This window comes from Xyrauchen texanus, chromosome 46, assembly GCF_025860055.1.
Source record: "Xyrauchen texanus isolate HMW12.3.18 chromosome 46, RBS_HiC_50CHRs, whole genome shotgun sequence".
NCBI lineage: Eukaryota > Metazoa > Chordata > Actinopteri > Cypriniformes > Catostomidae > Xyrauchen > Xyrauchen texanus.
The window spans coordinates 20,484,019-20,506,502 of record NC_068321.1 but is presented as its reverse complement, the minus strand read 5'-3'; the positions used below and the strand labels follow the sequence as shown (position 1 = coordinate 20,506,502).

At 37.0% G+C, this 22,484-nt stretch overlaps 1 protein-coding gene across 2 annotated transcripts in view; it reads right to left on the bottom strand.

Annotated features, from left to right (window-relative positions):
- Nucleotides 1-7,389: 7,389 nt before the first annotated feature.
- The window catches only part of sv2bb (synaptic vesicle glycoprotein 2Bb), a 50,877-nt gene continuing 35,782 nt past the window's right edge, over nucleotides 7,390-22,484 (bottom strand). For both annotated transcript variants that reach the window (XM_052119729.1, XM_052119728.1), the window contains 12 exons: nucleotides 18,182-18,889; nucleotides 12,814-12,994; nucleotides 11,632-11,783; nucleotides 11,281-11,414; nucleotides 10,988-11,077; nucleotides 10,668-10,781; nucleotides 10,491-10,579; nucleotides 10,141-10,305; nucleotides 9,895-10,028; nucleotides 9,608-9,808; nucleotides 8,824-8,983; nucleotides 7,390-8,485 (listed from right to left, as the gene is read on the bottom strand). In XM_052119729.1, the coding sequence (XP_051975689.1) occupies nucleotides 8,302-8,485; nucleotides 8,824-8,983; nucleotides 9,608-9,808; nucleotides 9,895-10,028; nucleotides 10,141-10,305; nucleotides 10,491-10,579; nucleotides 10,668-10,781; nucleotides 10,988-11,077; nucleotides 11,281-11,414; nucleotides 11,632-11,783; nucleotides 12,814-12,994; nucleotides 18,182-18,641 (2,064 nt within the window). In that variant the 5' untranslated portion in view covers nucleotides 18,642-18,889 and the 3' untranslated portion in view covers nucleotides 7,390-8,301. The remainder of the gene's footprint in view (nucleotides 8,486-8,823; nucleotides 8,984-9,607; nucleotides 9,809-9,894; nucleotides 10,029-10,140; nucleotides 10,306-10,490; nucleotides 10,580-10,667; nucleotides 10,782-10,987; nucleotides 11,078-11,280; nucleotides 11,415-11,631; nucleotides 11,784-12,813; nucleotides 12,995-18,181; nucleotides 18,890-22,484) is intronic.

Below are 22,484 nucleotides of genomic sequence, written 5' to 3'. Positions count from 1 at the left end.
TCTGTATGGTTAGAGAGAGTCAGATGTCTGAGGATTTGCTGGAGAAAGGTTTTATACAAGGCTCAGGCCTCAGAGGTGTGAAGTGACACCTCTGCAGGCTTCTCCAGGCCGCTGCTGTCTGTCTCAGACTAGGTTACTATGTTCAGTGTGTGTGTGTGTGTGTGTGTGTGTGTGTGTGTGTGTGTGTGTGAGAGAGAGAGAGAGAGAGAGAGAGAGAGAGACCAGTCCTGGTCTGGGAACCTAAAGATATGAGTCAACAGGTAATGTGTGATTTTTCACCCCGAATCTATAACTTTTTTTCTCTACTACTGTTTTTAACATCAAGCACTCCAATGCTATTTGGATTTTTCTTCATTCATATATAGACACAAGATAAAGAGGAATTTTAATATGCAAACTTGTTAAAACAAGTTTAAACATGCTTGTTAAAAAAACGAACTGTCACTTACAAAATAAAAAAAGTTTAGATGCTGTAAATTAAGCCAAATTTCTCATGAAGAAGAAAAAAAGATTACAAAAATATAATGACTTAAAATATACATTATATTATATAAAAATATAAATTATGACAAATAAACATACATATATTTATATGCAATTCTATTATTTAAATAATTTATTGAAATATATTCCCCTAAACCTTCTGGATATTTGGATATTTGGATTATTCACAGTCCATAAATAGGGAACATAAACTGGTTTTGTAATAAAATAACTGTCAAAAACAAATATGCTATATTGTAACATAGTTTTTAAAGTGCATATAATACTGTAAATAAGGCCAATTGTAAGTAAAACATTTATTATAAGTAAAACATAAAATGTTAAATATAATGAATGAAAATATTATTATATTTTATTAAAAAAATGGCAAATAAAAATATTTTTTTTATTTTCTAAAATAAAAAAGAAGTATATAATTTACTGAATTGTTTTTAATTTTCATATTAATGACAGATTTCTGGATATTTTTATTTTATTTGGATTATTCTCAATCCATAAACTGTTATTTTAATATAATAATGTATTAAAACCAAATATGCTACATTTTAACTGATCAATAATAAAAAAAAATCTGATAATACTGTTAAAATTCTTGTAAAATTTTTATTAAGTAAATTTAATATGATAAATATAATGACTTAAAATATATTATATTATATCATGTTTTATTTTATTATACTAAAATATAGTTTATGATAACTATACATACAGTACATGCATACATATTTCTAAAATATAATTTACAGTATATAATTTTTATATTAATTTTGATATACGTGCATTGATATTATTGCAAATTAAGTACATTTACTCATGAAGAAAAAATATGATAAATATAATGACTCAAAGTATATTTATTATATTGTATTATGCCAAATAACAATGCATTAATTTATATGTATCTATAATATAAATTATATCATTTATTTAAATGATATAATTGATATATTCATCTAAGCATTCTGAGATTAATAAGACACTAATAAGAGTCTGTCTGTCTATCTGTCTCTTATGTGTGGTCAGTAGGTCATACAGTTGTTTGGGGACAGAGGCTCTGGTCTTGCTCTCACAGCCAAGGTGTTAAGTGACACCTCTAATGGGTCACATAAAGGCAAGTCCACTGGTCTGTTTTTTGTGTGAACCTATAATGGAATTTCACACCACACATGTAATGAGGCTGACTAAACAACATTAAGACCATTACACTGTCATTGAAAAGAGAAGGACCCTGTTCTGACAAAAAGACATGTTGAAGAAATAAATCCTCTTGAAATGACTTTTCTCCATTAGCATAGTACTAGAGTTGACAATGGAGACATTTTTGCATTTTCGGGGAAAGTGTAGTCATTTTATGTTCTTTAACTGGTCACCATTTCTTATTAGTTATTTGCATTGTTTAGCATTTTTTTCTTTTCTTTTTCTTTTTAGCATTTCACAGTTCACTCTAATGGTTCTGTAGTGTGACAAGTGAAAGTACAAATATTCCATATAGTCTTTCAATTAATATGAAGTCATACAACTGCCTGTAAAAACAATGATACAAGAATGAGAAAATAGTTTTAAAAGGAGTATACTTTAGCTGACATTTCATGTCAACTACTCTCATGTGCTGCTAACCTTTGAAATATCTGGGTAAAGCATTAAACATAAAAAAAAAAAAAAAACCTGATTTGAAACTACTGTCTTGAAAACCGTGTTACTATTTAGACTCTTAGAAGGGTTGTGAGAGAGTGTGGGAGTTTTGAAATGCCACTGTTTAGACTGGCAACTTAACATGGCACCTTGAGAACTACTAGGTGCTAAACCTGTGAGAGACAGTTCACGAGTGTCTCCGCGAACTCTCTGTGCTTAAGAGGTCAAGTCTTGTCTACCTAATAGCACTTTGTGCCATTTATAGTCATGTCAATCATCAAAATAAAAAGAGAAAATTAAGTAAGTAAATAAGTATCACCTTTTGTGTACCACAGAAGAAAGAAAGTCATACATGTTTGTAACTACATGAGGGTGAGTAACTGATGACATCATTTTCATTTTTGGGTGAACTATCATCTTAATGGTGATGTGGTAAAACAGTACTCAGTCATATGTGTTTGAGCACATTGTTGAGATATTTGTGCTAACATAAGTTTTGTACCATGACATGTCCTTTCAAGGCCCTAGAATGACCATTGTTATTGTGAACTTACCTAACCCTGATCTCACCCTCTGGGAACCGAGAGGTGCCAGGCCTGTGGTGGTCTTTGGCACCTCAGAAGTGTAGTGGGTGAGACAGTTAGCATGTATTAGTTTCCCACCAGAATCCACAGCCCAAGTGTTCTCATGTGCACAACATCTTAAGAAAAAGAAAATAATACAAAATCAGACTTTCTTTTTAGCCTTAATTTTTCTATACAAACACTGATGAAACTGGTGTACTTGACGCCATTCAGAAACAACTTATTTTGAATTGTGCCCTCTCTTAACATTCTCATGGGAACAACGTCATTTTTTTCCTCCTCGTGGTGAGCAGCATTTTGCACCCTGAGTGTGAATCAAAACAAAACATCTTGAAACAGAGGTGCTGCAAATAAGGAGATACATGACATTGTATTGTGAGAACAGCAGAGAGGTATGTGGTGCCTACTCTGAAAAAATGAACTAAACATAGGACAATTTACATAAAAATAGTTTTACTAGCGATTTACGCACAAATTTGTTCTGCTAGTTTCATGAATAAGGCCCATTGAGTGCACAAAATAACTATGTACACACGTAAATATCACAGCGTTTAATTTTGCTTCGCTAAAGGTGTAGTAGGCTATGATATTTTTTCATTGTTAAAATACTTTCTTCTTTCCCAACATAATATCCAGTAACAATTATAAGTAAGCCTGTCATATGTTGGTTCACTCAAAATGTGTAAAACCGGTGCTTCTGTGGCATTATCAAACCATTGCTCTGTTTGTTTGACCATCCCGACCAGCCCGACAAAGCAACATTGGCTCAGCCAATGGTGTGAGTTTGGGGCAGGATTTTTCGTTCCTCAGTCCAATTGAAGACAGGACGAGTTTTAAGTTTTAAGTAAAAAAAAAAAAAAAAAAAAGTAAAGAAAATGAAAGTTAAAGTAATTATTTTTACAATTATTTTTAGTAATGCTAGTGGTGCAGAAATAAACCTCAGGCATTTTGGGCTGCCATCTGCAATTTTTCATGCTTCAATTTAAAAGCTGATCATATAAACATGGTGTGGACTAATTGCAACAAATTGGTCTCATTTTAACGAGGAATTTGTGGAATTTGGGCAAAAAAATAAGAGAATTAGAGCTTTCATTTTATATGTTTTGTCTATTTAACTGCTATTTGAAAGACTTTTATATTCATATTAATATTTCTACCACATGACCTCTAGCTGGCACTGATTTGCGAACCGAAATTTTTATTTTGTTATCTGATGTAAAATAAATGCAGAGGTAGTGCTTGAAGTGGGGTGGTACACAGTACCTGCACTTATATATTTTACACTACAGAGTACCGGTAGTTTTTCTTGTGTACCACCACTTCTCAGATTCTGCCGGTATGATGTAATGTCTTTATTTAATGTAAGTCTGACCTTCCAAATGATTTTTGATAAAATTGTGGCGGTAAACAAACGAGCCCTCGCTGCACAAATCTCAGCGGTGAGTTTAACAACATTCAACACGTGCAGCAGCATCGGCGGTTGTCAAGCGATCCATGATCCAGTTCCGGAGGAGCGTTCATGTTTAAGCTTGTCTGGGCATAGTTACACTCTTTTCCAAAACATGAACCAGCAACTTTTAGGTGAGAACATTTTATCACTTCTTATTAAATCAAATGTATTTATGCAAATTGTTTATCCGCTGGGTGCAGTCAAAACTACAGCTTACATTTTATTTGTAAAAACTGTTACAGAGGCCAGCTCATATTCACATTTTTTTTTTTCTAAAGATAAAACGATGATGAAAACCAAAGCTTAAAAAAAACAAACAAAAAAAAAAAACAAAAAACAAAATGCACAGGAAACTTTGCTTTTTATTCTCAATTATTTCCTGTAGCGCTCGTAAAAAGATTGTGAAGTGTCACTGAACTCGCCTATGCATAAATCCTGACAGTGTTTAGTTGTATACAGGTGTGTGTCAGCGTTCAGTGTTGACCTGACCATCATCAGATCAGTTTGTTCATCGATTCTTATGATTATTTATTATCTGCACAAGTCCTGTGTGCATTGAAAAGGCCAATTGTCCCCTCATTGAATGGGAGGATAATAATAATAATAATAAGGAAAACATAATCATCTTTTTTTCAGTTATTAGGCTACACAATTTTGTGTAAAAAGAGCATTCATCATTTGATTTCCATAGCTCTCGCATGTGGGTTGATATTGTCAAAGATACAGACTTAAGCAGGTCTAAATATTCTTCCTCAGATTTCATAAACAATAACCCTATATTGTATGTTTGTATTTTCAAAGTAAAGTTAATCAAAACCTATTTGTAATGGGGCTTTTCCACTGCACGGTACAACTTGACTCGATTCTGCTCGCTTTTTGGGGGTTTTCCACTGTGGGTAGTAACTGGTACCTTGTACCTGTGTTCAAAACCACGCCGTAGTCAATAAACGAGGTGCAGACGTTCCTCTCGTTAACGGAAAATGAAACGAAAATGTATTTCAGGAAGTGTCTCAGCTGTTGGCCGCACAACTGAGACATGGCCACCACCGGACCTTCCAACAGTGTAGGGAAAAGTAAAAAAAAAATGTAAAAGTGACTACAGAACCATCAAAGAAAAGTGGAAGTGGTTCGACCAAATGGACACTATCTAGACCGGCGATGGGAGGGAGAGTGCCCTGAACTCAGCCACGGCTGGAGTCCATGATGGAGAATGGTACGTACATTTTATACTCAGCTTGAAAGCGTCACTTTATTTAGTTGACCAGCTACTGGAAAGCTTGCTTCTAAAACGACCAGGCAAATTCAACTGTTACACTTGTGTAAAATCACCATAAAACAACTGCTTTATGCAACACAATGAGCTAGTAGCTAACAGCTAGCGGTCGTGTTATTGTTTATTGTTTTGCGTCACGTTTAAAATGATGTCACGGCAGTAGAGGTGGTGCAACTATGACGATCAGCCTATAATCCCATCAACGTTGATGCAGCACTAAACAGCAGTGGAAAAGCAAGCTCAGAAAAGTAAAGCGAGTAGAGTAGAGTCGAGTCGAACCGTAATGTGCAGTGAAAAAGTGCCATTAGTTGAGGGTGTGAGGTCATGTTTTTTCTTCAGCCAGATCTTAATAAGGAATTTACAGCCAGACCCGAATGTTAATTAAATACGTCTTTTAATGTAATTACATACTATTTTAATGTAAATAAATGCATAATATTATCAGTTTTATTTTTCGTGTTAAACATGTTAGTTACAATAAATGTGTTTTTTCTTCCACGTCAAGCACTGTGCAGAAGTGATGGCTATCTATGAAAAGTTCAGATTCTAAACTTTCAAACTATACCCATATGCCTGACTTATGTATTCGGAGACTTGAACATTTTAAGAGTAAACCGTTTTTGCGACATATGCTAGCACCCCCTTTTGTACCCGCCGGATCAGAAGTGTTTAAGAACTTTAAACACTATACCTTTAAGTTAAACTATCTTTAACAACTTTTTTTATAAGTTTGCTAGAACAAACAAGACTACTCAACAGTGCTGTCAACTGTTAAACCCACGCACACCACATGCCCCACACCCACTTCCACAGTTCCAGTGACCGTAAGCACTGAATAGCTTCTACTGTAAGTGTAAAAACTGAAACCTATCAACCAAGCGAAAAAGGACTCTTCTCCAGCTCAGTTTCACAGGTTTTGTTGTTACATCTTTCACACAGTTGCTCATAGCCCAGAACAGAATGAGCTGGCAGGCACAGCAGAGGCTGATCCACTGCCAGTGTAATTTTCAGCCAAAAATAACAAAAACTGTGCAAATCAGAACACATACATTTTTTATTTTTGTAATACATAATTTACAGTCACAAAACAAAAGCATCAGAACAGACAAAACATACAATGAATCGATTTCTGTGACAGCCAGAATATATTCAAATATATATATATATATATATATATATATATATATATATATAACTGAAGTGGTAATAAATTAAATTCCTACAAATAAACTTACAATTCATTATTCTGCATGTATTATTCATTATGCATCAGTTAAGACAAATGTAATTATTTAACAGAGATTCTTTCATTTTATTGAACCCAGAAATGTCATTTTTGTAGCCTTGTTATATACGACACATTTACCAGTGCTGTTAAGCTCTCTTGATCAGTTTTTACTGCAATGTTTATCTTGTTTCCTTTTCAGAAGTGTACCAACTTATGAATCTGTCCCACCTTCCAGTGTAAAGTAACTCCACAAGCCTTGTTTCAGAGTGGTTCATGTATTGTACATAATTTGCTATTTCAAAGCAAAACTGTGATATAATGGCATGCACAACTTCGTTTATGAAGCTTTTATAAAATATTTTCCCTTATTACTGTCATAACGTTTGATTTGTGTGGGGAAAAAACACACTCATTAACATATAACTAAAGTGATGAAACAGGTTACCAATGACTATGGTCTAACCATTTTAATTTGCAGTGAGACATACATTAAATCATCCAGACATTTTGTTTCCTCAACAACACATTGAAAACAGACACAAACATTACACACATGCAACTCAGTCAACAACAAGTACAGATATGTGGCCATGTGAAGCACATGTCCAAGTTGGTCAATAGAATTGAACTGACCACTGTCCAAGTTAACTAGCTTTTGTTTATCAGGATTCCACAGGACTCAAAATTATAAAATAAAGAAACAAAGAGAGAGAAAAGAGACTAAGAAACAACACATTTAGTGTGAAAGGCAAGGTAAAGAGGCAAAAAAAAAAATCTAGCATTTTAAAGTGCACCGACGAAATTGGGCAATTACAGTTAATAAAGCAAAAATAAAAAATGGAGGAAGCAGAAGTAATAATTTCCACTGTGACTTAACAAACACAACTCAAAGCTTACATTCTGCACTGAGCATCCAAACGTACTGGAACAACTGGCCAAATAATATTTAAATCAGTCTCAATGACACAGGACACTTGGCGAACACCAGGATTAAAATACACGTTTATTTGGCGGATGTTATATCATAAGCAAAGGCAGAGGTTGAGAAGCTAGCTGTTTGTGTAAGGGCAGAATATAAGCTATAGAGTAAGAAAACAAGAAATATTTCAACAGTACCTGAATTTTCCCACCAAGAAATGGCACAGGATTGTGACTTCTATGACTTGTCAAAGTGAAATCCAATTCATTACCCCATCCACGCAAATCTGGGACAATTTTCCCATTATTTTTTTTTTTATAACATTCCCTGTAGGCTTTCCTGGCTCTATATATTGAAACTAGTGCAGATTTTTTTTGTGCCTGCTTTTGAGGCTGCAAATGACCCAAAAGGCTCCTTTCACATCTATTTAATATCAGGCATATCATTACATTAGTGGTTGACTAGGGGTTGATCCATCATTTGGTCTGTGGAGTTGACCATTAGAGTTTATTGACATTATATCACATTTATTCTGAAGCAGAACTTTAAGTAAAGGAATTTCCATATGGGGATTTGAACGTCTCTTGCAAATATATGGAGTAATTTCAACTTTTTTTTAAATAAACCCAGTTTCGTACATGCCAGCAGTTGTTTAACTCCACACTTACAGCCATATCTAATAGGCTGGACCAATGATTTGGCTTCAAATCCTCACAGCAAGATCTTCTTCCTGGTCTCGGGCAGTTTCAGGGCAAGCACTCCGCCACCAACCAGTGCACCAAATGACAGGAGAATGGGGATAACTTTGGTAATGCCTACAAATGAGGCAAAGATTGAGCTCCCCAAGATGGCCGCCAATTTACAAGTGGCGTTTAACACTCCAAACGCTGTGGCTCTGTAAATTGAGAAAAGACCATGAAAGGACAATGCTAAACTGCTAACAAGCTAATGTTGTCAATTGTAGTTGATAGTGGCCATTAGCATAACAAAACAATGCTGCTATGGCTACTTAACTGCGTTTAATTACATTCTTGCATTTCTCAGACACTTTAATCCAAAGTGATTTACAATGCATTCAAGGTATACATTGCTAGTTTCCCGGAAATTGAACCAGGGAGTTGCTAGCCTAGCACCATGCTTCAACACCAGTTACTGAAACTGCTACATAGGTTCAAGAGCTTATAGCTCAAATACATATCAAAAGACATTTTATGTTGTATACATTAGTAATACCTTTTGGAAGTTGGGTAGAGCTCCACAGTGACAACCTGAATGCCGTTCCATGCTGCCACGCTAACCCCATAAAACAGACACTGCCAGGCTATGATGGCTGCCTGACTGAAGCTCAAGAACAGAAAGAAGGTGCAGCCAGCTGAAATAAGCATTGAACCCCCTGAAAAGAGAAGCGCAAGTACGTTAAAACAAGAAGGGTTTTTTCAAAGAATCTTGTGATTAGCAAGAACACTAGCTACTTTGATTGCTACCCACTAGATCTAAAAATATATACTGTGTACTATCTCTTAAAGTAGTTTAGATTTGCAACAGTATGCTTCTACTCAGGTCGGGCCTTAGCTGGTTTAAATTGGCCAAGCTGGTCTTCAGCTGGTCTACTTGGCCTTCTAGCCTGAACAAGCTTATCTTCAGCTGGTCTAGCTGGTCTCCAAGCTTAGCCAAGATGGTCTTCAGCTGGTCTTGCTGGTTTCCGAGCCTGGCCAAGGTGGTCTTTAGCTGTTCTAGCTGGTCTTCTAGCCTGGTCAAGCAGGTCTTTAGCTGGTATAGCTAGTTTCCTAACCTGGCCAAGCAGGTCTTCAGCTGATCTCCCAGCCTGACCAGCTGACAAGTGCCCAAAACGCTTCTAAAATCAGCAAACCAGACCAGCTTGACCAGCAAAACAGCTTAAGCTGGACTGTAATATTAAATAATATTTTTGCCTTGAATAAAACAGTTAATTTAGATGTTACTAAATTTTTAGGTTACCCAATAAAGCATTTTTGCTGTATATAAAGGTCCAACTTACCTATCATCTTAATTCTTCCAATCTTGTCCATGAAGAGTGCCGAGATTATATTTCCAGGCAGCACCGCCAAACTACCCAAGAAGCTGACCAAGTAGATGAGGACATCGTTCTCCTCATCATAGTCTAGGTGGCATCCCTTCTTGTTGTGCAGGAAAGTAACATTCTCGAAAGTACAGTCAATGAACTTCTCTTTATATAAATCTGTGAAAATTATGAAGAATTAGTGATGCCTGATGCCCCAAGACAACTAGATAGTTGGTAAGACCTTCAGTCCTAAGATCTCTTACCTGTCTTATTGAACACAGTGTCACGGAGGGTGCAGTTTTCAAAGAACGTTTCTGTGGATCTGATGTTCTCAAATAAACAGTCCTCAAATAGAGAGTCTTCAAACTTCACAAACTTCATCTCAATGTTGATGAACCTGCATGAAATTCCATACCACACTTTGAGATACTGCTACTTGCCAATTGTAAAAGCATTTGCGAACAATAGATATCATGTATGATATTCATGTCATGATGTGGAGAACATACTTGTCATTGATGTATTCTCCCTCTTTATGAACTTGATTCTCTAAGGAAAAGTTGAAATGAAATTGCTCAACCTTTTCCCTATGGAATACTTTCAGCTTGGATTCATACTCCTCATGTTGGAGATATTTGATCATATCAGGAAACCACACCGAAAGCCCGTAGTAACTGGAATATACCACATGTAATATTCAAGACAAAGTTTGTTGTTAAGGCTTTTCTGCCAAGTAGAATCAATACAATTCATAATTCTCTTACGTTATCTTGGATATATTTTCTTTGTTGCATAAAATTGTTAGTGCTCAAGTGTTTAGTTACTCCAGACAAATTACCAAATATTAAAAGTGGTTTACCTGAATGCCATTGTGAACCATATGATGGCCATTAGGAGAGTTGCAAGTCTTAGATCACGACCCAAGAGGGACAAAACATTCTTGATGACCTGTACACAAAAATAGTTTAATTTTAAATGACATATTGGGGAAAACAGGATGGTAAGGTCCTGCTATACTGCTAGCTTAATAGTTTACCAGCTTGGTCAGTGTCAGAGTCCGAACCACCCATCTCTGGAAAGCAGTCCCAGTTGCGCTTTGAATCTCAATAAACTCATCCTCCTGTGTTTTTGGAGTCTTGATCTGAGTTACCTGGACAACATAAATTCGGTGATGCAAACTTTTATACAAATTAACTAATTTTGATAAAACCAGCCTTCTCAACAATCTAATGGTGGGCGAAACCAGTGTTTTACTCTAGCGCACATGATCAACTTCGATACAACTGTAGATGGAGATCCAAGGCAAAATGCAATAACAAAAGTAGCAAATCTGCTCTTAACAGTTATGCAACTCACAGTAAACACTCTCTCGGGTTCTCCTTTTGCTCTCCAGTTGGTGTCATGAACCTGTTTAAGGATCATCCAGGCCTCATCATGTTTTGCATTCTGGAGAAGTCAGACAGTCATTTTTGTCAGAATATTATTCATAATGGCACTGTGTTGTGAGAGTATTACATACTCACAGTTTGACAGCAAGTGATTTTGTATTTGGCCTGATTTATTTAATCCACACCAAGACAACCAGAAATGCACTTATATTTCTAAATAATAGAACTACATTTGATATTATTGAAGATTTGGTTGTGTACCTCCAGCAGGAAGCGTGGGCTCTCAGGCATGAACATAAGCCCAACAAAAGCTGCGATTGCTGGAAGAGCACAGACCAGCACAAACACTCTCCAGCTGTGGAACTGGAACTCTGTGCCCATACTGAATCCCCAGCCTGAAAAACAGCAAAACTCATCCAAGTAAGTAAAAAGACTGTGTTAGTTAAGTAAATATAAAACAAAATCGTGCATTGAGATGTGGTGCATCATTTAAACATGCTTAAAACATTTGGTCTTTTCACAACTCCACAATTTGTTGCAGTTTTGATGTGTACTATTATTTTTATTGTATCTTTTCAATTTTAGGTGGTTCAATTGGTGTACAATATATACCATATCTAGGGATGATGCCCCAGGCAGTGAAGGAGGCATAAATGCCTCCCATCATCCAGAACATGCAGAGCCAGCTGAGATGCTCCCCCCTCTTATCCATTTGCAAAAACTCAGAAAAGTACGAGTACACGATTGGGACGGAGCCTCCAATCCTGCAAAAGAACACAAAGCCACATTAACTTAAGGGATAGTTCCCCCCAAAATGAAAATTCTCTCATCATTCAATCACTCTCATGCCATCCCAGATGTCTATGAATTTATTTCATTTTTTAGAAGATTATCTCAGCTCTGAAGGCCCATAAAATCCGAGTGAATGGTGGCCAGAAATTTGTAGGTCCAAAAAGCACATAAAAATCAAATTAAATATCAATTAAAAATAATTCATATGACTCATTTGGTTAAATCCATATCTTCAGAAGTGAGATAATAGGTGTGGATGAGAAACAGATGAACATTTAAGTAAGTTGTTACTGTCAGCTCTCCTCCCTGCCCAGTAGGTGTCGAGATGCACAAAAAAGCAAATCGACAAAAACAGAAGAACAATGTTGAAATAAAAGTGAAAGTGGACATTTATAGTAAAAAATGACATAAATATTTGTCTGTTTCTCATATCACTCCTGAAGACATGGATTTAACAACAGGAGTCGTATTGATTACTTTTATGCTACCTTTATGTGCTTTTTGGACCTTCAAAGATATGGCCACCATTTATGTGCATTGGATGGACCTAAAGAGCTGAGAAAGTCATATATCTGGGATGGCATGAGGGTGAGTAAATTATAAGAGAATTTTCATTTTTGGGTGAACTATCCATTTAAAGAACACCCTGTAGAATGTCTGTTTCTGTTTTTATATGACATATCATTCTTTTCATACACAAAACCATAGTAAATGGTGCAAAAGACAGACACTTTAAAGAGTGAATCTTCATCCAGAGACAGATCTCAATGAGTAAATCAGTATCGTAATTTCCCCCTACATAGTAAAAAGTGGTTTGTTTATTTAGTTGTTTTAACCATTGTGTTGCTGTCATATTAAATTATATATCTGAGTTAAATCAAACCAGTTACTTTAGTTGTTACCACATGAAGCACATTTTGTCATTGGGCATTTTTTTTTCCTAGTGTAACCTTGCTTGATTTTGCTTAGCCTGTTGTGCCAAAGATGTCCCCCTCCACTTACCCAATGCCCGAGAACAGCCTGAAGAACAGGAAGAAGCCGTATGCCTGGGCGAATGAGGAGAAGAAGGCAGAAATGCAGTTCATGGCCAGGGCGATGATCAGACATTTCCTTCGGCCCACTTTGTCAGCCAGACCACCCCAAATAAATGCCCCAAACATCATTCCCAAGAATACTATCAAACCTGCAGGCGAGAAGTTAAACCAGGTAAGAATAACAGACAGAAATAAAATAAAAAACACACACATAAACAAATGTGATACTTCATATTAATATAATACAGAATTAAGAATATTATTAAAATAAAAAACTTAAGACACCACTGCAAAATTATCAGTTTCTCTGGATTTACTATTTATAGGTATGTGTTTGAGTAAAATTAACATTTTTGTATAATTCTGTAAAATACTGAGAACATTTCTCCCAAATTTCAAATGAAAATATTGTCATATAGAGCATTTATTTGCAGAAAATGACACCTGGTCAGAATAACAAGATGCAGTGTTTTCAGACCACAAATAATGTTTTAACTTAGGACGAGTTCAGAAATCAATATTTGGTGGAATAAGCCTGATTTTCAATCACAACATTCATTCATCTTGGCATGCACTCTACCAGTCTTTCACATTGTTGTCCGGTGCCTTTATGCCACTCCTGGTGCAAAAATGCAATCTGCTCTGCTTCGTTTTATGGCTTGTGGCCATCCATCTTCCTCTTGATCACATTCCAGAGGTTTTCAATGGGGTTCAGTTCTGGAGATGGAGCTGGCCATGGCAGGGTCTTGATCCGGTGGTCCTCCATACACACCTTGATTGACCTGGCTGTGTGATATGGAGCATTGTCCTGCTGGAAAAACCAATCCTCAGAGTTGGGGAACATTTTCAGAGCAGAAGGAAGCCCGTTGTCTTCCAGGATAACAATGATAGTGGCTTGATTCATGCGTCATTAACAGAGATGAATCTTTTAGCAGTTTTTTGCATTGTGTGAGGTCTGAAAACACAGCATCTTTTTTATTATTATGAGCAAATTCATACCTAAATCCAGAGAAACTGAGAATTTTGCAGTTGTCTCTTAATTTATATATATAATGTATATGTTTATTAAAATGTATGAAATGATTGATTTTTACATTTCACAGATTTTTAAATAACAGAGAAAAATGTCAGTACTACAAGTGTTTTGAGTACCTCTAGGGGGCAGACTCTCCCTCTTTTCCTACCTGTTAGTTTTGCATTAAAGATTCTGATCAACCCCCAAAATAATTTGCTCTGTTTACTTTAAACCATGCTTCTCTGATAAGATTTAACAGAATTTGAGTGTGCATGTTTTTTAAATGAGATCACAAAAATATGTACGATTGGAACTCATTTGACCGACAAGAAGAATCAACTGAAGGTAATACTGTTCCAGAAATGGCAAGAAAAGAAATCATCAAATTAGCTGCCATGAGGTTAAGTGATTGCAATAAAAGGTTTTGCAGTTCTGGTCAATCTTAATGGGTATGAGTGGGTGTACAGAGGCTATAGCAGGACTCGCAGGTGTGCTATTTGGCTGTTGTAATACTCTTAGTGAATGTACATGTCAGTGGGGTGCTCACTTAGGAGAACTGGCTTTCAGTTTAAACCTTTGTTCAAAATGGGTGAGAAAGGACTTCATCATTATCACAGTAGATTAACACTTTAAAACTATCTGAAATGCAACTTCAGAAATTACTTCAAAGTTACATTTAATTTGCAGTCATAATTCAACACATGTAGTGTTTTTCATAAAAGTTTAATAAAGATTTCACAGAAGGTCAGTTATTCTTATTAATTACAATATTTTGAAATAAAATTTGACTAAAAAGTGCCAGCCAAACTCATTATTCATGAAGTCAGTTCTAGTCTAAGTCTTAGAAACTGTTTTAAAAGGATTGATGGACTCTAAATTGAAAAATCTGTCATTGTTTTCTCAGTCACATGTTGTCTTTCAGCACTGGAAAGCAAAATTAAATCTTAGGAACAGAATGTCTGCCTCTGTCACCATTCACTTTCATTTAATCTTTTTTCCATACAATGAAAGTGACTGGTGACTGAGATTGATATTCTGCCTAAGATCTTCTTTGTGCTATATGGAAGAAAGTGGGGTTGGAACAACATGAGAGTGATTACATTATAACATAATTAAAATTTTTGGCTGAACATTTTCCTTTAATTGTTTTAACAGCTTTAACTACTGGACCACTGTAACATAACTAAAGTGTTATAAATAACTATAATTTCACTCCCATCCTGAAGCACAAGGGCCTGGTGTGGCGTACAGATGGCCATGTGGTGGGGGTTGGGGGGTTGGTGTATGACTGGTGGGAGAGTGACAGCATCGCTCTCTCTGAGCAGATCAACATATGGAGCTGAGCTGCCATTATCCCCCACTGCTCACAGGAGCCTCCCAGTGTCCTATTGGTCAGCCTTAATCCACCGAGTCAAGCAGTCGTGACAACATTCTTGAGCCAAAATGCGAACCGAGTGCTGAGTTGATGCTGCAGTGTGATAAGGATATAGTTCATGTAAAAATGAAAATTCTGTCATCACTTACTCACCCTCACATTTTTCCAAACCCATATGACATTCTCTCTTCTGTAGAACACAGAGTAAGTCAATATTTACTTTTATTGAATGGAAAAAAGACACATTGAAAGTGAATGCTGACTGAGGCTGTCAGTTCCTAATATTCATCTATTTTTGTGTTCAGCGGAAGAAAGAATGTGATAAGTGTTTGGAGCGACATTAGATAGTTCCCTAATAGAGACATTAGGAAACTATCCCTTTAAGGACATCTTTCATTGGGACATATTTTCACTGTATATCAGGGCATGATTCACAAAGATGAAAATCTGGTGCAGTGCAGGACAGATGCCAAAAATGAGGAACAATGAATATCTGTAATGTGAAGTGGCAGGCCCCTCTTCAATATTCATGCTCCATTCTATTCCAGCAAAAAGTATACATTGTGAATGTTCCTGTTAGGGATTACATGAATACTCATTTTGACTGTTCGGCATGTCAATGATTGCTTTATGTAAATGACTGTAAATTAATTGGTCAATTGGTTTAGCAAAATGGTCTGAATCGGTTGAGTTTGGATCATTAGATTAGTGTGGCAGGTCGGGGCCGGGTTGTGATTCTTCACACACATGACGGACATGTCCGTAAACTATCTCTTTCTCCCGCACAATCCTCCGCAGTCGGCCTTTATCCCTCTCGGAGGCTTGATTAGCCTGATAAGAGACCCGGCACCGCCCTCCGCCCTGCCACAATTAGATAATAAACCACTCTTTCAAGTCAGTTCTTTTCAATAAATGGGTCAGCAAAATGGTCTGAAACTCTTCGCGGTTCAGCATGAATAATCTGATGAGCAAATTATTCACTCTTTGAAATCAGTACTTTGGTGGAAAAAGGTTAGCAAAATGGCCTGAATCGGTTCACGGTTTGGTTCAGTTTGAATAATTAGATAAGCAAATGATGAACACTTTGGAGTCAGTCTTTTTCAATGAATTGGTCAAACGGGTTTGTAAAATGGTCTGAATCGGTTCACTGTTCAGTTTGAATCATTCAAGTGGTGAATGATTCACTCTTTCATGTTGGTTCTTTTCAATAAATTGGCCAAACAGGTTAGCAAAACGGTCTGAATTGATTAGCGGTTTAGTTTGAATCATTCAAGTGGTGAATGATTCACTCTTTCCAGGCAGTTCTTTTCAATGAGTTGGTCAAATGGGTTAGCAAAACGGTTTGAATCAGTTCACTGTTCAGTATAAATTATTCAAATAGCCAATGAATTACTCTTTCGATGTTCCACAGTTCCTCACTTTTTTACTTCATAGGGGACCTGTGCCTCAGAACTGCTCAAAGACTAGAAACTCCCCTGGTCTCCAATGAATTATAGATATAGGTCTACATTAATACCGATTTGATGAGTTTGACTGAGTCTGTAATTAAAATAAGCCATACAGTTTAGGCCTTACTTTTTGTCAATGTTTGGTATCAGATGTCTTATTAAAGCTGCTAAATAGAGTCTAAAATTGAGTCGAACATTCTGCTTAACATCTACTTTTGTGTTCCAATGAAGAGGTACAGAAAATAATATGAGTTTGGAACAACAACGTGAGGGTGAGTAAATGACATAGTTTTCTTTTTTGGCCAGTTATCACTTTAATGAAAAAGTGAGTTATGAATGTAACCTGATGGTGATTGCAGAGAGGGAGAGATTGAAGGAGAGAGTGTGCAGGATTATGTATCAGAGCAAGGTCAGGAGAAGCTATCTGTCAGGGCCTCTGCTGACTCAGTCATTCCTTTCCGGCGGGTGTGCAGGATGGAAAGTGCTCGCTCATTCTGGCTCCCTTTACGCTCACAGACAGCATTCATCCACATACAATAAACTTCAGAACACACTCCAATATCACTTAACCAAACAGTGGCAAGGTTTTGCAGTGTCACCACTGGTACCTCTAAAATGCAATCTGATAGACTGGCTCAACTTCATAAGCTTTGCTCTGAACAAAATACCTTTAGATTAAAATATGTTTCCAATATACTGTAAATCTTTTCTCCTCCAGGACTATGTTTTATTAATATTGTTTTGGAACCTAGTGTAAATGAAATATCCAAGACTATGACAAACTCTACCATAACAGTTCTGTCCCAACTCTGACGGACATTAAATCTGGGGTACATTTCAGAGGACTAGGGCTACTTCTTTTCAAAAGCCTATAGTTCTTGCATGGTCTTGTTAAGTGATTTGTCAGAGGCTTTAGTCTGGCGCAAAAGCTTTCTCATTTTTGGCTGAGGGGGCCACAAATCATCCGTTTCTCCCAACTGCTTCACTAAGCATTAGTGAATTGATGTTAAACTGAGCATGAAACCCAGCCAGATGCATCTCAACCATTGAGTGTGCCATTAGCTAATTTGAAAACATTCTTAATTAATGGTCTCCTGAAGTACCAGCTGACTAATATTGACTGCTTGCCATCACTCAGGCTTATTTCAATTCCCAAAATTACTAGGATTAATTAGACGAAAACCTTTGATCTGCATGTGCATACAGAACTGCATCCAGGCTGCTATAACCTACTAAACCTAATTCAGGTGTTTTTGCCTGGTAGCTTTTATTCATAATGAAAAATTATTATCCATGAGGTCATGATAGATTGTGCCACTTCAGGAGGCAGTTATTAATATGAGGCTACTCATTTACCAAATGTCTAGATATATTACTGCCATGGCATCTGTAAAATACTGTGTGACAACTAGTCAAGGTCTCCACTTATGCAGAAACTGTAAGTATGTTAGTATGATTGGACTCTATTTTGAACAGAGCCACTAAAACAGTGACTTACCCAGCATTCCCTTCTCAGAATGGGACAAACACATGTCTTTCTCTGCGCTGGGCAACACCAAGGCCACTACAAAGCATTCCACACTGTCCGCCATGAGAGCCAAGCCCAGCACCACAAACAAGGTCCACTGGAACTTCCCATGTCCACAGTCCTCCATTATATCCTCATATTGTTCCGCCAGCTCTTCCTGTTCTGATATTGCATCTGCCGCAGTTCTTGCTTTTGCCCTTGCCGTCCTCCGGTCAGCCTTGACCTCGTCCGGGTGCGGGATACCTTGGTACTCCCCTTCGTACATTTGATCGTCTTCATCGTGTCCCTCAGTGACATCACTGGCGGCATCTTCCTCCTGGGGAGGGTAGTCAGTCTGATAAGCGTAGCCATCCGATCCGCCGTGGCCGTAAGACCCATAGCTGTCTCCGTCTCCCTGTTGGTAAATGTTGTTGTGGTAGGGGTCGGCCATGATTTTAAATATACTCTAACCAACACAGCACTCTCAGATCATGCACAAACCCAGGAGCCTATATGGGCATAATTCTTAGTGCCTTAAGTTCACTTGGGTTCTCTTTATCTGCTTGCACTCCAGGTGTTTTCTAAAGAAATCTTGAGGTTCCAATCTAATTTGTTTCTTGAGCTTGAATGTAAGGATGGTGGCTGGTCACTTCTAACTACCATTGATTTGTGGAGTTCTCATGTGAACTCATGCTGAGCCTGCAAAAGAAAATCAACAGTTGAATCATTTAACATTTGTTAATTGCTTCAACAGGCTATTTATTTGACCATTATTGTGTTTCCTCAAAATTGTATATAGTAGTGATTAACCTGGAATCAGTACAAATAACTACCATAAGTTTTTAACAAATTAATTGGTTCTTACTTGGCAGAAAAGTTGAAGTCCTTTTAACTTGACACAATGCCTTTAATAAAACACTACCATCTTGGTCAAAAACATCTGTTTAGCACATTTACATACAAATACAATTTAAAAACCAGAGCAGACGGATGCTAAAATGCATTGAATGTGAATGGCCTACAATTTAGTAAAAGAGTGTTAACGATTGGTTTAAAGTTGAAACTAATCAGGGGTGTGGTTAGGACGCGATGTTCTTAATTTATTATTTTTCTTAACAACTTAATTTTAAAATGATGCCATGCATAGTATGTATACAGTCTTCGTTCTCCCAGGGTGCTTTAATTTATTCAGGAGAAAAAAGGTTTGGCTTCTTCCATTGTGGGTTGTTTTTGCACTAGACCTTTTTGTTTGGACCAGAGTCTGCTTCACATCAGAGTTTGCTTAGCAAAGACCACCAAACCAGCTTATTTCCAGTCTGATATTTTGGACTAACAGACTTGCGACAAAATGATCAGCTTTTCCATTATATACGCGTTAAATGGATCACAATTGGCCTCAGGTGTTGTGTGCATAATCCAAATGATGCGATGTGACCAATGTTGGGTGTGTACAATTACTAATTAATTAGTTACTGTAATCTAATACATTTTTGGCCAAAAAAGTAATGTAACACATTACACTTTAAATGCTTGTAATCAGATTGCAATTACTGACTTCCAAATAAAATTTAAAGTACATTACTTGCACTAAAGTATTGTGTACTACTGTATAATACATTTAAAATATGAATACTTACGTCTATTAGCGTTTCTGTGACTAGGAAAAGTGATTTAGAAAGTAACTTAAAAGTAAAATTATTAGTAATGTGATGACTTTTTAATTAATGAATAAAGTAATCTGATTACATTTGACCAAATGTATTGGTAATTTGTAGTGGATTACTTCTTTGAGTCATTTACCCAACACTGGAGGTTACGCGCCACCATGCATTTAACCCTGATGTTGAACGCAACACAAACAAGGTAAAGGTATATTATTCGATAACGCATTGTGCCATGCATATTTGTACAGACAGATGAAGACTGTAGCTCAACTATGCAAAAAACTGCTGTAGCGCCATTGTAAATGAGCATTATTGACTGGTAAAAACGAAAGTCTAGTACTCATGTTGATGCTTAGCACAATTTTGAGCCCAATAATACAATGCAAGAGAAAAGGGGTAGAATTGAACTCTGGTTTGGACCAAGCAATTAAACCAAGTGTGAAAACAGCCTTAATTCCATTTAAGCATGTTATGGCACATTAATGTTCCTTTGTTTGGTACTACACTTCAGATCAGGTTTTCACACTTTTTAATAGACTTTGTTAAGCTATATGTTCAAATCTTCCTTAGAGCTTGTCACTTTTCCTAGGCCGTGGGCTTACAAATGAGATCCAAGGCTCCAAGAGATCTCTTTCTCATTCGTTCAACCATTGCATGGGTCTTCACTAATGCGGCAAATGAGATTGGTTTCACTTGACACGATGCTGGCTGTCTTTCTGCCTCAAGCAAAGATTTAAACAAGGATTCATATGACTCTTATTCCCAACAGCCCTTATATTCAACCACCAGCAGCCAGAGAGCAGGCAGACGTGCTCTGAATTATAGTGTAGTTGAGAAATCCACTCCATCAAACATATGTTAATATCATCCATCCAGTTTGATACTACCTATAAAGGTCTGTGGACTCATTAAAAGAAATGTCACTATCTGAGACACTCTATTCGTGAGTTAGGTGTGTGGGTTTTTTTCAGTTAAACAAGGGCCTTAATTTGAATTTCTTTGGTCGGAGCAAAAGGTCACAAGGGGGATCTTTTTATGAATATTTAATTTGAATAATGGTATATTTAATGGCATAGTCAGACACATGAGGCTGTTCCTCATTAATTAGCGTCTCTAAGCACTGATGAAAAAGACATGGAAATGAGGTAAGTGTAGTCAGACTCATTCTCTTTGGTTTATATTTTTTATTAATGGACCTTTTGTGGCATAATAATGCCCTTTAGCCATGACTGTACTGACAATACTGCAGCCTTTTGTACCTTGTTGCTAAAATGCACGTTTGTGATTTCAGGTTCTTTAGGGTTATCAGCAATGCAGAGAGTGAAATTGCCCCCAGCAATCGATGCAAACAAGTTCTATTAGAAAACTGCTGTTGGGGCAAAATCAATTTGCAATCATTTTGGAGGCAGTGTTCACCCCTCCAAATTCCCATGTCTTATTAAACAGTACTCTCCCATCTGTGCATTATATGAGTGCGGATATTCTGGCAAAGCGTTTTCCATAACTGCTATGCCTCATTAAATAGCTGTTTATTCAGAAGTGGTAGAAGATTGATTTACTTGAGTTTTGTGCTCCTATGTGGTTACAATTAATTTGTTTATTGTTTAGGAGAGTATCGCACTGACAACAATTGAGCAGTTTGACATTTTCTCGTCCTGCCGGCATCTGCAGCACAAAGTGGCTCATTGTCTGTTGACAAAGACAAGTGAAGGGCATCATTTTCAGATGGGCCTTTCTCAAAGAATCAGTTGCAGCACCAGGTGCATCTGATACCTTTTACAGTGAGCCTGTTGGAGACATTTGGCTCCTCATGGACTGATATAAGAGACATTCATATTCTGGCTGTGCTTTGTGTGCAGTAGCTACAATGACAGTGCAATGCCAATAGTTACTGTGACAATCAGGCACTGTGACGACTTTATTCGATTATACTCGCTATCAATAACTTGCTTACTAAAAAGAGAGTCATAAAAATGCTTGGTTAATATCCGCTTTGTTCCTCATTTCTGCATTTACTGTAGTTAGCAATGGGCTGTTGTGCAAATATGTTTTCTTTATTATTTTTCTTTCTTTTATCCCTCCCTTTTATGTCTTTCTCCTACCTGACCAGTAGGTGGCAACATGCACAAAGAATGCAAATCGCAAAAAAACAGAAAAATAACCCAGTCCTCTCATCTCACCTCTCATCTCTGACCTGTTACTCACCCACACCTATCAAATTGCTTCTGAATACATTGATTTAACCACTGGGGTCATATGGATTACGTTTATGATGCCTTTATGTGCTTTTTGGAGCTTTAAAGTGCTGGCCACCATTCACTTGCATTGTATGGACAAATAGAGCTGAGATAATTAATTTTATAATTAACTAAAACACTTTGTGTTTAGCAAAAGATAGAAAGTCATACACATCTGGGATAGCATGAGGGTGAGAAAATGATGATAGAATTTATACTCTTGGGTGAACTATCCCTTTAAACCAGCCTAAGCTGGTCTGCTGGTTTAGCTGTCTTCCCAGCCTGCTCAGACCAGTCTGTTTGCTGGTTTTATAGTGGTTTTGGGTACTTTTCAGTGGGTAAGACTGGGGATCAGCTGGTTGACCAGCTAAATTAAATGAACACCACCTTGGC